The following is an 11,634-nucleotide window of genomic DNA, read 5'->3' on the forward strand; positions in this document are numbered from 1 at the left end:
TAACCTCCTCATTCGACTCAAATTTCTGCCTGGTGAGTGACTTTATCAAGTTTGGAAACAAAAAGAAGTTGCACGGGGCCAAATCTGGAGAATACGGTGGATGGGGCAGCAGTTAGTAGCCTAATTCGACCAATTTGGCCGTGGCGACGGCGCAGGTGTGAGCCTGTGGAAGAGCACTTTTTTCTTCGCCAAATGGAGCCGTTTTTCCTGCAATTCGGCGTCGAATCGGCCCAATAAACCGGCATAGTTAATCGGCCCAATAGTTAGTACATAGTTTTTCACCACGGAACGTATGGGCATTAGAATTTTATAGACGGAAAGCGGTATGTAAAACTATGTAAAAGTAAAGGTTTACAAGAAGTTTCGCTACTTCTATGCAGTATGTTTCAAATGCTTTATAATTAATATTTCTTCCTGACGAAATTACAATTAAAATAGCGTGAAACGTTCAATTGCAGTAATAGCAGTGCCTAGAGAAACTATATATTAATTATTATTTATAATTTATTACTTTGTGCATAGTGAAACAGTAACAATGATTATTTTCAGAAGGGAAAAACAAACAACGGCAAGTATTATGCGAACTTATTGCAGCGTTTGAGTAATGAAGTCAAGAAAAAACGACAGTATTTAGCGAAAAAAAAAGTTTTGTTTCATAAGGACAATGCACCAGTTCACACATCTGTTATCGCGATGGCCAAAATTAATGAGTTAAAGTTCGAATTACTTTCTCACGCACCCTATTCGCCAGATTTAGCCTCCTAGGATTATTTTCTGTTTCCAAACTTGAAAAAATGGCTCGATGGTAAAAGATTTGCCAATCATAAAGAGGTGGAGTCTGCGGTTGATAGCTATTTTGCACAGCTCAACAGTTCTCACTATAAACAGGATATCGAAGCTATTGAACATCGTTGGCAAAAGTGTATCGATATAAAAGAAGACTGTAGAGAAATAAAGACATTTTTTCCCAAACTTCTTGTGTGACTTATAAGTAAAGTCGTCGCCCTCAGGGATGGTCGTCGTAGACGAGACTTGGGTCTACCAGTCCCATCCATTTTTTCCTTCTCGAGCCAGATCACTCTGGCTATATAGCTCTGGCTGGAATAGGTGGTGTAAATCGAGTGGAAACAGTGTATCTCATCTCACTGAATGTAGAAAATACTAAATCTAAAATTATACAAGTAAAACTTAATTCAAACAAATTCAAAAAAACTAAAGAATTTGTGTATGATTGATAGTGCGAGTAAGGGGATGAACACGAGTAAAATAAATTACCGTCTGAGTCACTATACCACAGTGTGTGTGACAGATTGTAGTCACCTACAAAGAACAGGTTAGTGCTCTGAGGTAACGATGACAACATAAAGTACCGTTTGGCAGTGTTTCGTACAAACACTCGAAACACTGCTTGATGGTATGTAAAGAGCTCCAACAACTAAAGATTTTAAACGGCAACATATCTCAACAAAACTTGCTCCACACATGAATTATGTATTGTGATAGTTTTACTAACTGATGTCAGCCACCAAAACACCACCATCTACAATACAGCTGCTCGTTAGATTGTTACGGTTCAATCTATAGATATTATAATCGTAAAGGCCAAGTTCAACATCGGAAGTAATGTTGTCGATGCGGTCAAGTTGTTGGAAATGATTCTGGGGGCCTATATCATTGACCACCTGTCGCGGGATGGTCATCCTACCTTGGGGGACAATCAGACGGGAACTCGAGGTACATCGAACCTAAGGGCAGTGGTCGAGAACTACCTCCACGACAGGTGGATTGAGTATCCGGGCCGGTAGTATTAACTTTCTCGAAATCTAAAGTCAATACAATACCTGAACCTATAACCTTGATAGCGCAGTGGGATTAGAATACACACTTACAAGGTAGAAATTCATAGTTTATTATGCAAAATAAAATATATATAATGTATTACACATGTATTAAAAGAGGCTTAGAATATCAGAAGCGCAGCTCCGCGGTGAGCTGTACAACTATTCGCGGTGTTAATTATGATCTGGTCACACGATATTTTCGAGCATAGAATTAAATTAAAAACTAATTCAAGTAATTGAAAATTTCATCAGCGAGTGAAATATTTTATTGAAATACACAATTCTCTTTGAATTGAAATAAAATTGTTCAAATCAAAACATTTGTATCAATGATATTTTAATTTGAATATCCATATAATGGTGCTTCTACATACGCTTTATCCATGTCAAGCGAATTTCTGCGTAACCGTCTACCAATAGGTTCTAAATCATTGTAGCATTTATGAAAAACTCGTAACACTGCTTCTCTTGCAACATCGTTCGAAACTTTTCGCACAGCGAGTACTGATCGTATAGCCATATCCTGAACACAATTCTAGACAAGAAATATTATAAATGTATACAAAGTAATATGTTAAAATGATTTAAAACATACAATTTTACACATATGCAATACATGAAAATGAATTTTTGCCCGTGACAAATGTAATACTTATATAATTCCACATAAGTATACAGAGTGTTTACGGTATTATTAATCAACCATTTTCTTATTAATGTTCGTTAATTATTAGAGAAATTGAGATTAAAAAAAAAAAAGCACGAATTAGAATTCGCGTTCTTGCTAGAACAAGAGAAACGCAATGCAGTATTGAAAAGTTCGAATCTCTGTATAATGATTAGAAGATGTTACAAAAAACTTAAATGCTGACAACTTCAAGAAACACGAGAATAAGATTTTCTTATTAAATTAAATGATCTTTTCGATATTGTACACTAAAGAAGCTAAGGTACTTTTACAAAACAAAAAGGAAAAGGGACAACTTAGCTCAACAAAGATACGATCGCATAAAAAAGAACGGAAACCAACAATTCGAAAATAACATGAAATCGGAGCTTTTTTGTATGTTAATTCTGGTACTAGATTAGATACTTCATTTGTAGGGAAATATTTAAGTAGATTCTATAATTGATATAATTAAACACACTTTATGTCAAATATGCTTATTCTTTAACCCAAGAATTAAAATTAATATCCAACAAAAATGTTAATCCCGAGATTGTGAAATGTTATACCGATGCAGATTGGGCAGGTAGTGTTACAAATCCTAAATCTACGTCAGAACTTATTATTAGGATATATGGTAATGTAGTGGTTTGAAAGACACATAATCAAAATTCTATTACTAAATACCATATGAGGAACTTTGACATTTTTTCATAGAAAATTAGAAAAACCAATAAAAAATTAAGAAAATAACTCCAATGAAATAATAATAACAAAAATTGGAAATCTTTCAAAGAATTCTAAACATATCACAAGATCTACTACCACTACGTTAACGAGAACTATATGAACAATCCGTTAGAAGAAATATGTAAGAGATTACTTGTAAAACAAATGACCAAAGTTTAATATATTATATAAAGATAATCAGATATATTAAAATATTATATTATAATTAAAGTGTCTATAATTTATTACAACAATCTTTTAGTAGTGTGTTCCACTTTAGAACAATGTATTCTTTTATCTTGTTAACATTTTTTAATTGCCTTCCATCCGCATAAACATTTTGAATAGTACAAATACTATTGAACAACAACTAATGTTCCAAATGTCTTCTATTATTATAAATACTTTTCTTACCTGCTATATATGTACAAGTGACAAATTAGTAGCATGTCTATTCTTTTTTAATTGATCTAAAAGTATCTAAAAATTTAAGTGTAATCTATGCTATATTAATACAAAGGAAAATAGTTAATAAATATACTTTACTAATCATTTAAATTCAAAATATGCTTACTGTTCAAATACTAAGAAAATACTGTTTTATATTATATCTCTAATTTAAATGCTGATTAAATTCTTTTTGGTGTCTATTAAAAAATAAAGAGAAAACGCATCGAATTCTATATGAAACATTGAATGTGACTTTGGAAACTTCAGAAAAGATGGACCTCTTAAATCAAATTGTGAAAGATTTATATAAAATATAAATATACTTTACCTTATGAGCTTCTTTAATATTAAAGGGCGAAGCAAGCCCCTGTACCCAAGCACCAAGAAAACTGCAATGACATAGATTTGCCGCTCTTATTTCTGTACAAGCTAAGTGGTCTATATTATTTAAATCCATATTATTACTGCAGTAATCAAACATATGAATCATTTCATGACTCAAAACACCTTGGACTATTCTTTTAGATTGAACATTATTTTGACAAACTATAATCTAAAATATGTAAATTATTATATACTAATTATCTTATTTATGAAAATTACACATACAATAATTACCTGATTTAGTTGCGGGTCATAACCACCTGTTACAGGACTGTCACATACTTCGCACGAAATGTGACGACGAATATCAATTTCACTGGAAGTACAATTTTTATATATTATATAACCCAGTAATCATGGTACAACCAGGGAGGGGTAATTTTATGTGAAAAAATAAGTCAAAAATGTAGAATAACAGTTTATTTACACGAGGTTTTGTTTTTGAGAAAATCGACTTTGAATATTTCCTTGGTATGTATATATAATATTGATTTCTTGGTTGTCCGAGGTATGATTTGTAATTGTATTCGCATGCAATACAAGAAGCATATCTACTTATTCTCGATTATTGTAAACTTACCATTGTGACAGGTTTGTAGAAAGTGATAATTGAAACTAAAAAATAAGAAGAATAATTAATCATAATATTGTATTATGAGCATATGAAGTCATGTTAATGTAATCGTATATAAACTGAAAAGTAAATAGTGGTCTGTATCGGAATCCATTTAACTATGATATACTAAGTGCACCTATACTCGAAGAATATTGAAAATCGATTTTCTCAATAAAGAAGCCTTGTATGAAAAAATTTGGAAAGGGAGTTTCCAGCTGTACCATGACTACCGCAACATCTTATATCTATTACATATTAAACAAAGTTATAAATTTTTGGTTTGATTTTTTGGAAATAATGGGAAAGTATACATTGATACTTTCTGTAATATTTACGGTGACCCCGACAAACTGTGTGAATCAATAAAATTGATGTTTGTTTAATTTGATTTGTTAAGAAAAGTTTTTGTCCGTAATATTTCAATTTTTATAAAATGTTAAATTTTCAAATCGAAAAACAGTTTATAAGCTGTTATTAGATTAAAACTCTTGTAAAAATCGAGGGGTGGGTGGGCAGCAGTCTATATGAAATGTGAGATTGTCAAAGTATTAAGTTTTACACTGTAATTACAAATAGATATGTAATAAAAACTGTAATAAAATATAAAATCTGAAAACACATCTAATACTATAATTATGACATACTAATGTTCACAAAATATAAACATATGTTACATACCACCCTGCGCTCTTTAATGCTGCCATCATAAGTTTAACTAGAGCACCTAAAATGAATAAAATGTTTTAATTGTTTTGGTAACATATAATTTAATTCTCTTGAAAATTCTGTATAAGAAAATAAGGCAACCAATTTCTTATAAGCAGAATAAATACACAGGATTTTTTGTGTTAACGAGTATAGTGGAATATTTTATGTGGAATTAAAGCTGTTTAAAAAATATTTTTACAAACGTTGTTTGGTATAAAGTGACACATTATATAATATCAATTTCTTTTTTTGTTAGTGAAATGATGAAGATTTTTCTATAAATTTTTCTTTAAATGATGAAAATTTAAATATAAAAGTATTATTGAAATTAATGTACTCATCACAGTACTATCACATTAGTAAACATACACACATATGTATGTAAATATGTACATTCAAAAGAAATTTTTTTTACTAAAACTAGTTTAAATATTAACCCTTCACATTCAGAATAGTTTTAGCAAGATTGTAATAACTCAAAATAAACTGTGCACTCTGCTGTTTCCCTTCCATGTTATTTTTGATTGTTGCTTGTCAACTTTGATTAATGTGCAGATTTTTATTTTATTAATTTTTAAACTTTATTGTTTCTACAATAGACTTCCACACATTTTGAAAATTAAAACAAAAATGACATTTTCTATTTCTTTTAATTATTGATTATTGAGAAAATAGACAGACATTAGAGGTATATTCTACTCATTATAAGAATAGAAAATATTCATGTGAATATGGCATGAAAGTGCTTCCTTTTCCAGTTATAGACATTATTTGATTACAACAGAGTTTGATATAAAGTGTGAACACTAAATCATTTTTGACCAAGTCTTAAAACTGTGTTAGTTGAACCTTGAACTACAATATTTCCCTTTTGTTCCATTCTGCTATTTTTAGGACAATTGGATTTTGTTTTTATGTTCGGAAATGCATTTGGCAGCAAAGAAAAGAAACATGTACAATATTCTTTATAAAATGTGATGTAAAATGTAATATAATCAGACTAAATGTTTCATATATGTAAGAAATAACAATAAATTTGGCACTAGATATGTGCATGTTTCTGTGTTGGCAAAATACATTCAAAAATTCAAAAAAATACTATGTGTGTATGTTATACAACAGAATAAATATTGTCTATCTGTATTTTATAAATATATTTTTCTCCATTAATTCATTCACTATTACCAGATTTTGATACATAATTTGTAGAAAGAATAGTTATTTAGCTGAAACTAATTTCTTTGAAAAAAATTGTTGATCAGAACAAATATTTTCAGAAATGTTATAATGTAAATATAATATAAACTTACCAATCTAGATTTGAAACTTCCTTGCAAAATGTACACAAATGTAGCTATACCTTGCATGTATGATTTATAGCCATAAGATTAAAAAAATTACTGCAAATGTTTTTCTATTGCTGCCATGCATATCTATGTCTATTACCTTGCATGTATGATTTATAGCCATAAGATTAAAAAAATTACTGCAAATGTTTTTCTATTGCTGCCATGTATATCTATGTCTATGTAATAGGTATCTATCTATAACAATAATGTTTCAACAACACTGTCTTATGGACTATCATACGTGTTGACAATTCCCAGAATATTTAAAATTTTGTCACACAAAAAGGATACGATTTGACTATAAATATTATTATTATTTACTTCTAACAAAAAGAAAATAATAACTTTAGCTCTCACTTTAAACGTGACAAACACTCTTACCCATCTTTGTCATAGTGAAAAATGTTAATAATAAAAAAAATGTAACATTCTCAAATGATCATTTGCCTCTTTTTTCAATCTTATAATTAGTAGAATATATTCCTAAAAATTGACCACCTGTTTCTAAAACATGCTACATAATATATTAACTTATATAATCATAGTATATTATAGTAATATATAATTTTTTCTATATTATTTTTGATTTAAGAAATTTGTACTTTCAATTCATGCATTTATGTAATCAAGTTTATAATTTTATTGGCCTACATCATGTAAATATTTTAAAAAATTAAAATTATTTACAAAGAAATATAAGATTTCAAAATAAGTAAAATTCAACAAAAATACTAAAAGAATTAAGTTAAAACATATTTATAAAATTCGTACTTTCTTTCACGCAATTATAAACATTCGATTCGCAATTTATTTTCGTTAATTCTTCTCGTTCTTGTATGCGAAAAAATTTATTAAACCAATTACGAGGTCTTCGTCCTTTCCTTTCTGGATAAAGATCAGACTGCTCAATCTGTATATCATTGTTTATATTTGGATCTGATTGCTCTTCACTTTTTTCACTCATACGTGTCATAATTATATGAACAGTTTTTATTTATATTTTCAGTCGTAAGAAACAAATCAATAAAGACAAGTAAAGGAATTTAGGTTATAGTACTACTTTTCACGCCGCATTTTCATTGCGATCAAGGCGTGGAATAAATATTACTTCATGCAATGCGACGAAAGACAACGGTAATTGAACTGCTGGACTTACAATTGAATTACATTGATTTGTTAATTGTGACTTAGTACTGGATGATATTGCGAATACTAATATTGTGAATATCTTTCGTTTCCATATTTAATGTGATAATAATTATAATATTGATATATAACTCTTACATATCGAAACTTCGATATAATTCATAGTCAGTTGGTATTGAAAGCATTGATATATTTGGTAATATACTAAATATATTCCAAAGTTTGGCTATGATTTTTTTGGAGTTTAAGAACACATCAACCTATTGGGTTATTAGTGACCACATTTATTTGTCATTTTTGATGTGTAGTAGATACTATATTAGGTTATGTAGGTTTATGTCCTTCAGGAACATTACGACTCTTTTACATGAGCGTTCTTCCTGTAATATATTCAGTGAATTTTTAAAGTTGTGTTTTCTTCTTTTTTCGTTATACTTTCGGCAGATGGTTAAGACATTAGGATTTACCTAATGGCACAGACATTAGGATTTAATTTCAATGTAATGGGCATATGCGTGAAATATTGTACGTGATTGTTTGATGTTTGGAAGGAATTCGAATAGAGTGGGAAGTGCAAGCTCATTTCACACGCGTTTCACACGACGTAGTGTTACGATTGGCGGATGTAGTCACCATACTAATAAGAGTGCTGACAAAGAAAAGAAGTGAGATATGTTGAGGTAAATGAAACGGTGCAAAACGAGCAGTGGATTTTAAAACTTTGGCATAGATTCGGATCTAAGTGCAACATTATTAACGCATTATAAAATTTCTTTACTTTTTAGTATATATACAATAATAGAAAATCAAATATTCATTATCTTTATAAAATTCTTTCGACGAGAAACAAATTATTTTGAATGAACATTTTGAGTTTAAAGGCAATAATAGAACATAAATGTGTAAAATATTTTACATAATATATAAATAAATAAATATATAAATAATATAATATGATACAATATTAAAACTTTCATTTAAAATGTTTAAAGAAGCTATACGAATTTGTTTGGAATATGAAAATAGCATCTATTATAAGTTATTTATATTATATTCACAATTTAAAGTTAATCCAATGGATTTTTTAAAAAGAGTTCAAGAGATATTAAATTTTATAATTATAATGATTGAATTTCTGCTTGGAATCCATCAATAACTGCCGTTTCTTAACTCGAAAAATTTCTACAGCTATTTCGAAAATTAAGGCCAAGTGACAATTATTGTTCGGATAAAAATTATTCATTTGAAGTTTTCACAAATTTTTAATTTTTACTAAAAACCAACAAAAAAACATTAGTTTTTCAAGCTCCAGTGAGCTACATTTCTTTCAATGCTAAAATACAGTATTTGTTTAAAAAACAGGAAAAAGAAGCTGATGTAAGGAAAAGTTACTAAAGTAAACTTTCGCTAAATATATAAATAAATAGAAATATACAGAAAATGATCACATAAGAAACTGTAGTAGGATCCCTATACTCGCTGTTTTGTGTATCGACAATAAGCAATCGAACGGAACCACTATAAATACAGGGATTCTTCTACTATGTCAATGGTGTCCGCGAGGAGCCAAAACGTAGTAACTACGGGAGTTCTGAAGTAGGGAATAGATGGAGCGATCGAGAAACCCCTTTTGCCTCTGTGCCGTACTGTATATCACCTTGTCCGTCATGCACGATATCTGTGTCCAATTATAAGTTTTGTTATGACTGATTGATCCTTTCTGTGTAGCGATGATATTAGGTTCTCGTCCGTGACATTATTGTGGACTTTGTGGATACTTGTGGGTTTTCATATTTTCTATTTCTTGTTCCAAGTTATTTTTATTTCTCTAATGGTGTGGTTTTGGAGGTCTTTGTGATAGACTGGTATGTGGCTTCTGTTGGCATTGTTATTTATTGCCTATTTTGTTGTTGATTAGTCTCTTTATTTTCTGTGATGTCAACATGTGAGGGGATCCTTGAGTGTAAAATAAATTTTAGATCGCCTTGAAGTATTTCTGTCTATTCTATGATCATTTGTATAAATGCGATTTTGGTTTCTGGGTTGCATATAGTTGACACAATACCCTTGGAGTCAGTAAGGATAATGAATTTGTTGTGTGTTAACTGTTTTATATGTTTTAGCACTTGTAGGATAGCACAAGCTTCACTGGATATCACTAAGAAAGTATTTGGGAGTTTTAACTTTTGGGGTATAAATTCTGATGCACGAAACGAATAACTAGAATGACCTAAGGGATGTGTATATGTAGTTATGATAAATTGAATTTTACCGATCCTGCAACTGAAATTCGTTTGAATTCAACGCCACGCGTCATGGCGTCCATTCCGCGCCGAAAGCACGCGTCCTCTCCTTTCAAATTGAAATCGGCAACTGTAACAAAAAAGAGAGACATATTTAAAACAAATGTATAAAGGAAATGTATTTCTATTGCAATCGAGGAACAATTAAAGCCGGAATACACTGAGAAAGAGGCATTTACACGATTGGCGTCGATTGGAAATCGAAGAAAAAGTGATTGCGAAAATCTGATTCAACTTTTTACGCGGTACCGATTAAATTTATAATCAAAAGTATAATAATATTGAACAAAGGTGGCAATAGAGCAGATTAGAAGCAATTAGATGTAATTAGGTTCCAATACGCACCTTGTTAATGTTGAAACTAGTCCAAAGAGATCCAGACAGTTCCAGACAGGTCATGACAGGTCGACTTCCACGGAACGAATGATGACTCCGGAGCATGCTGTCCCGCGAAATTAGCCACTGAAGTGGGGGAAGGTAATGATAATGGCGGATGGTTCGCTTTGCGCCAAAATGTACATATCTGTCCATACATATACGAGAGAATGATGCCTTAGGTAGAACTTCCGGCTGTAAAAAGAAATACCAAAAACAAACCCAAAACATTTTCCTAACATACTATAGAGAAACACACATGTTTGGATCGCTTTTCGAAGGACTAACAAAAGAGGGGATTTTCAGAAGAATCTGCCGCTTCGAAGAAGCCATTTCAAATTGAAGCCACTTACAATTGAATTTAATTCAAAATGGAAGTCAATTCAAGTTGAAATGTTACACAAAATTTTCATGGAAATATCGCAGAAACATATACGAAACTTACTTACATAAATAGTAATTATAAAATATTAAGTATTCCTACCTAAACGAGCGTTAAAGCAACTTAAGAATAATAATAATACTCTCCCTACATAATATACATAACTAAACACTGCAGTGTTCTATTCTCTTATAGATTACCTGCCTACGTGGCCCTGTACAAGAGTCTAACTACAAACATAATTCAATTGCATTCTGCCTATAGAACTGTATAGAAAAATACAAGGAAATATGAAATATGATTCCCTTTCGTTGAGATCGTTGATGCCGTAATGCTTTTCCTGAAACACAAACACAAAAATATTATATTAATTTTATAAATGATAGTTTTCCAAATACTTTTTCTACCCTTTTGTTCTTGTATAGGATTTTTTATTTTCCAGTACTGAAACCTGTAGTTTCAATAGGATTGTGAAGATGGATTCTGCAATAAAAACTCGTTTAGACATGAATTTGATGAAGCTGTAATGAAAATGCATTAGTGGACATACAAATTATTATGTGTTGTTTGAGGAGGTATTTGCTATGAAGCAAATACCTTCTCAGATAGTGATATTGAAACCAGAAATGTAAAAGTACAGAAATTCCCCCCTTATACAAAAATGCAAATTACAGCATATGAATA

The 11,634-nt window shown here is 30.5% G+C and overlaps 1 protein-coding gene across 1 annotated transcript; it reads right to left on the minus strand.

The window, feature by feature from the left end:
- Positions 1–1,893: 1,893 nt before the first annotated feature.
- On the minus strand, positions 1,894–7,890 carry LOC143149854 (mitochondrial inner membrane protease ATP23 homolog). The gene is made up of 5 exons (XM_076317596.1): positions 7,516–7,890; positions 5,366–5,411; positions 4,306–4,387; positions 4,016–4,240; positions 1,894–2,376 (listed from the first exon to the last, which is right to left on the minus strand). Exons 1-5 carry the CDS (start codon positions 7,715–7,717, stop codon positions 2,179–2,181), a joined length of 753 nt encoding a protein of 250 aa, XP_076173711.1. The 5' UTR covers positions 7,718–7,890; the 3' UTR covers positions 1,894–2,178.
- Positions 7,891–11,634: the final 3,744 nt, after the last annotated feature.

Source organism: Ptiloglossa arizonensis, chromosome 8 (assembly GCF_051014685.1).
Source record: "Ptiloglossa arizonensis isolate GNS036 chromosome 8, iyPtiAriz1_principal, whole genome shotgun sequence".
NCBI lineage: Eukaryota > Metazoa > Arthropoda > Insecta > Hymenoptera > Colletidae > Ptiloglossa > Ptiloglossa arizonensis.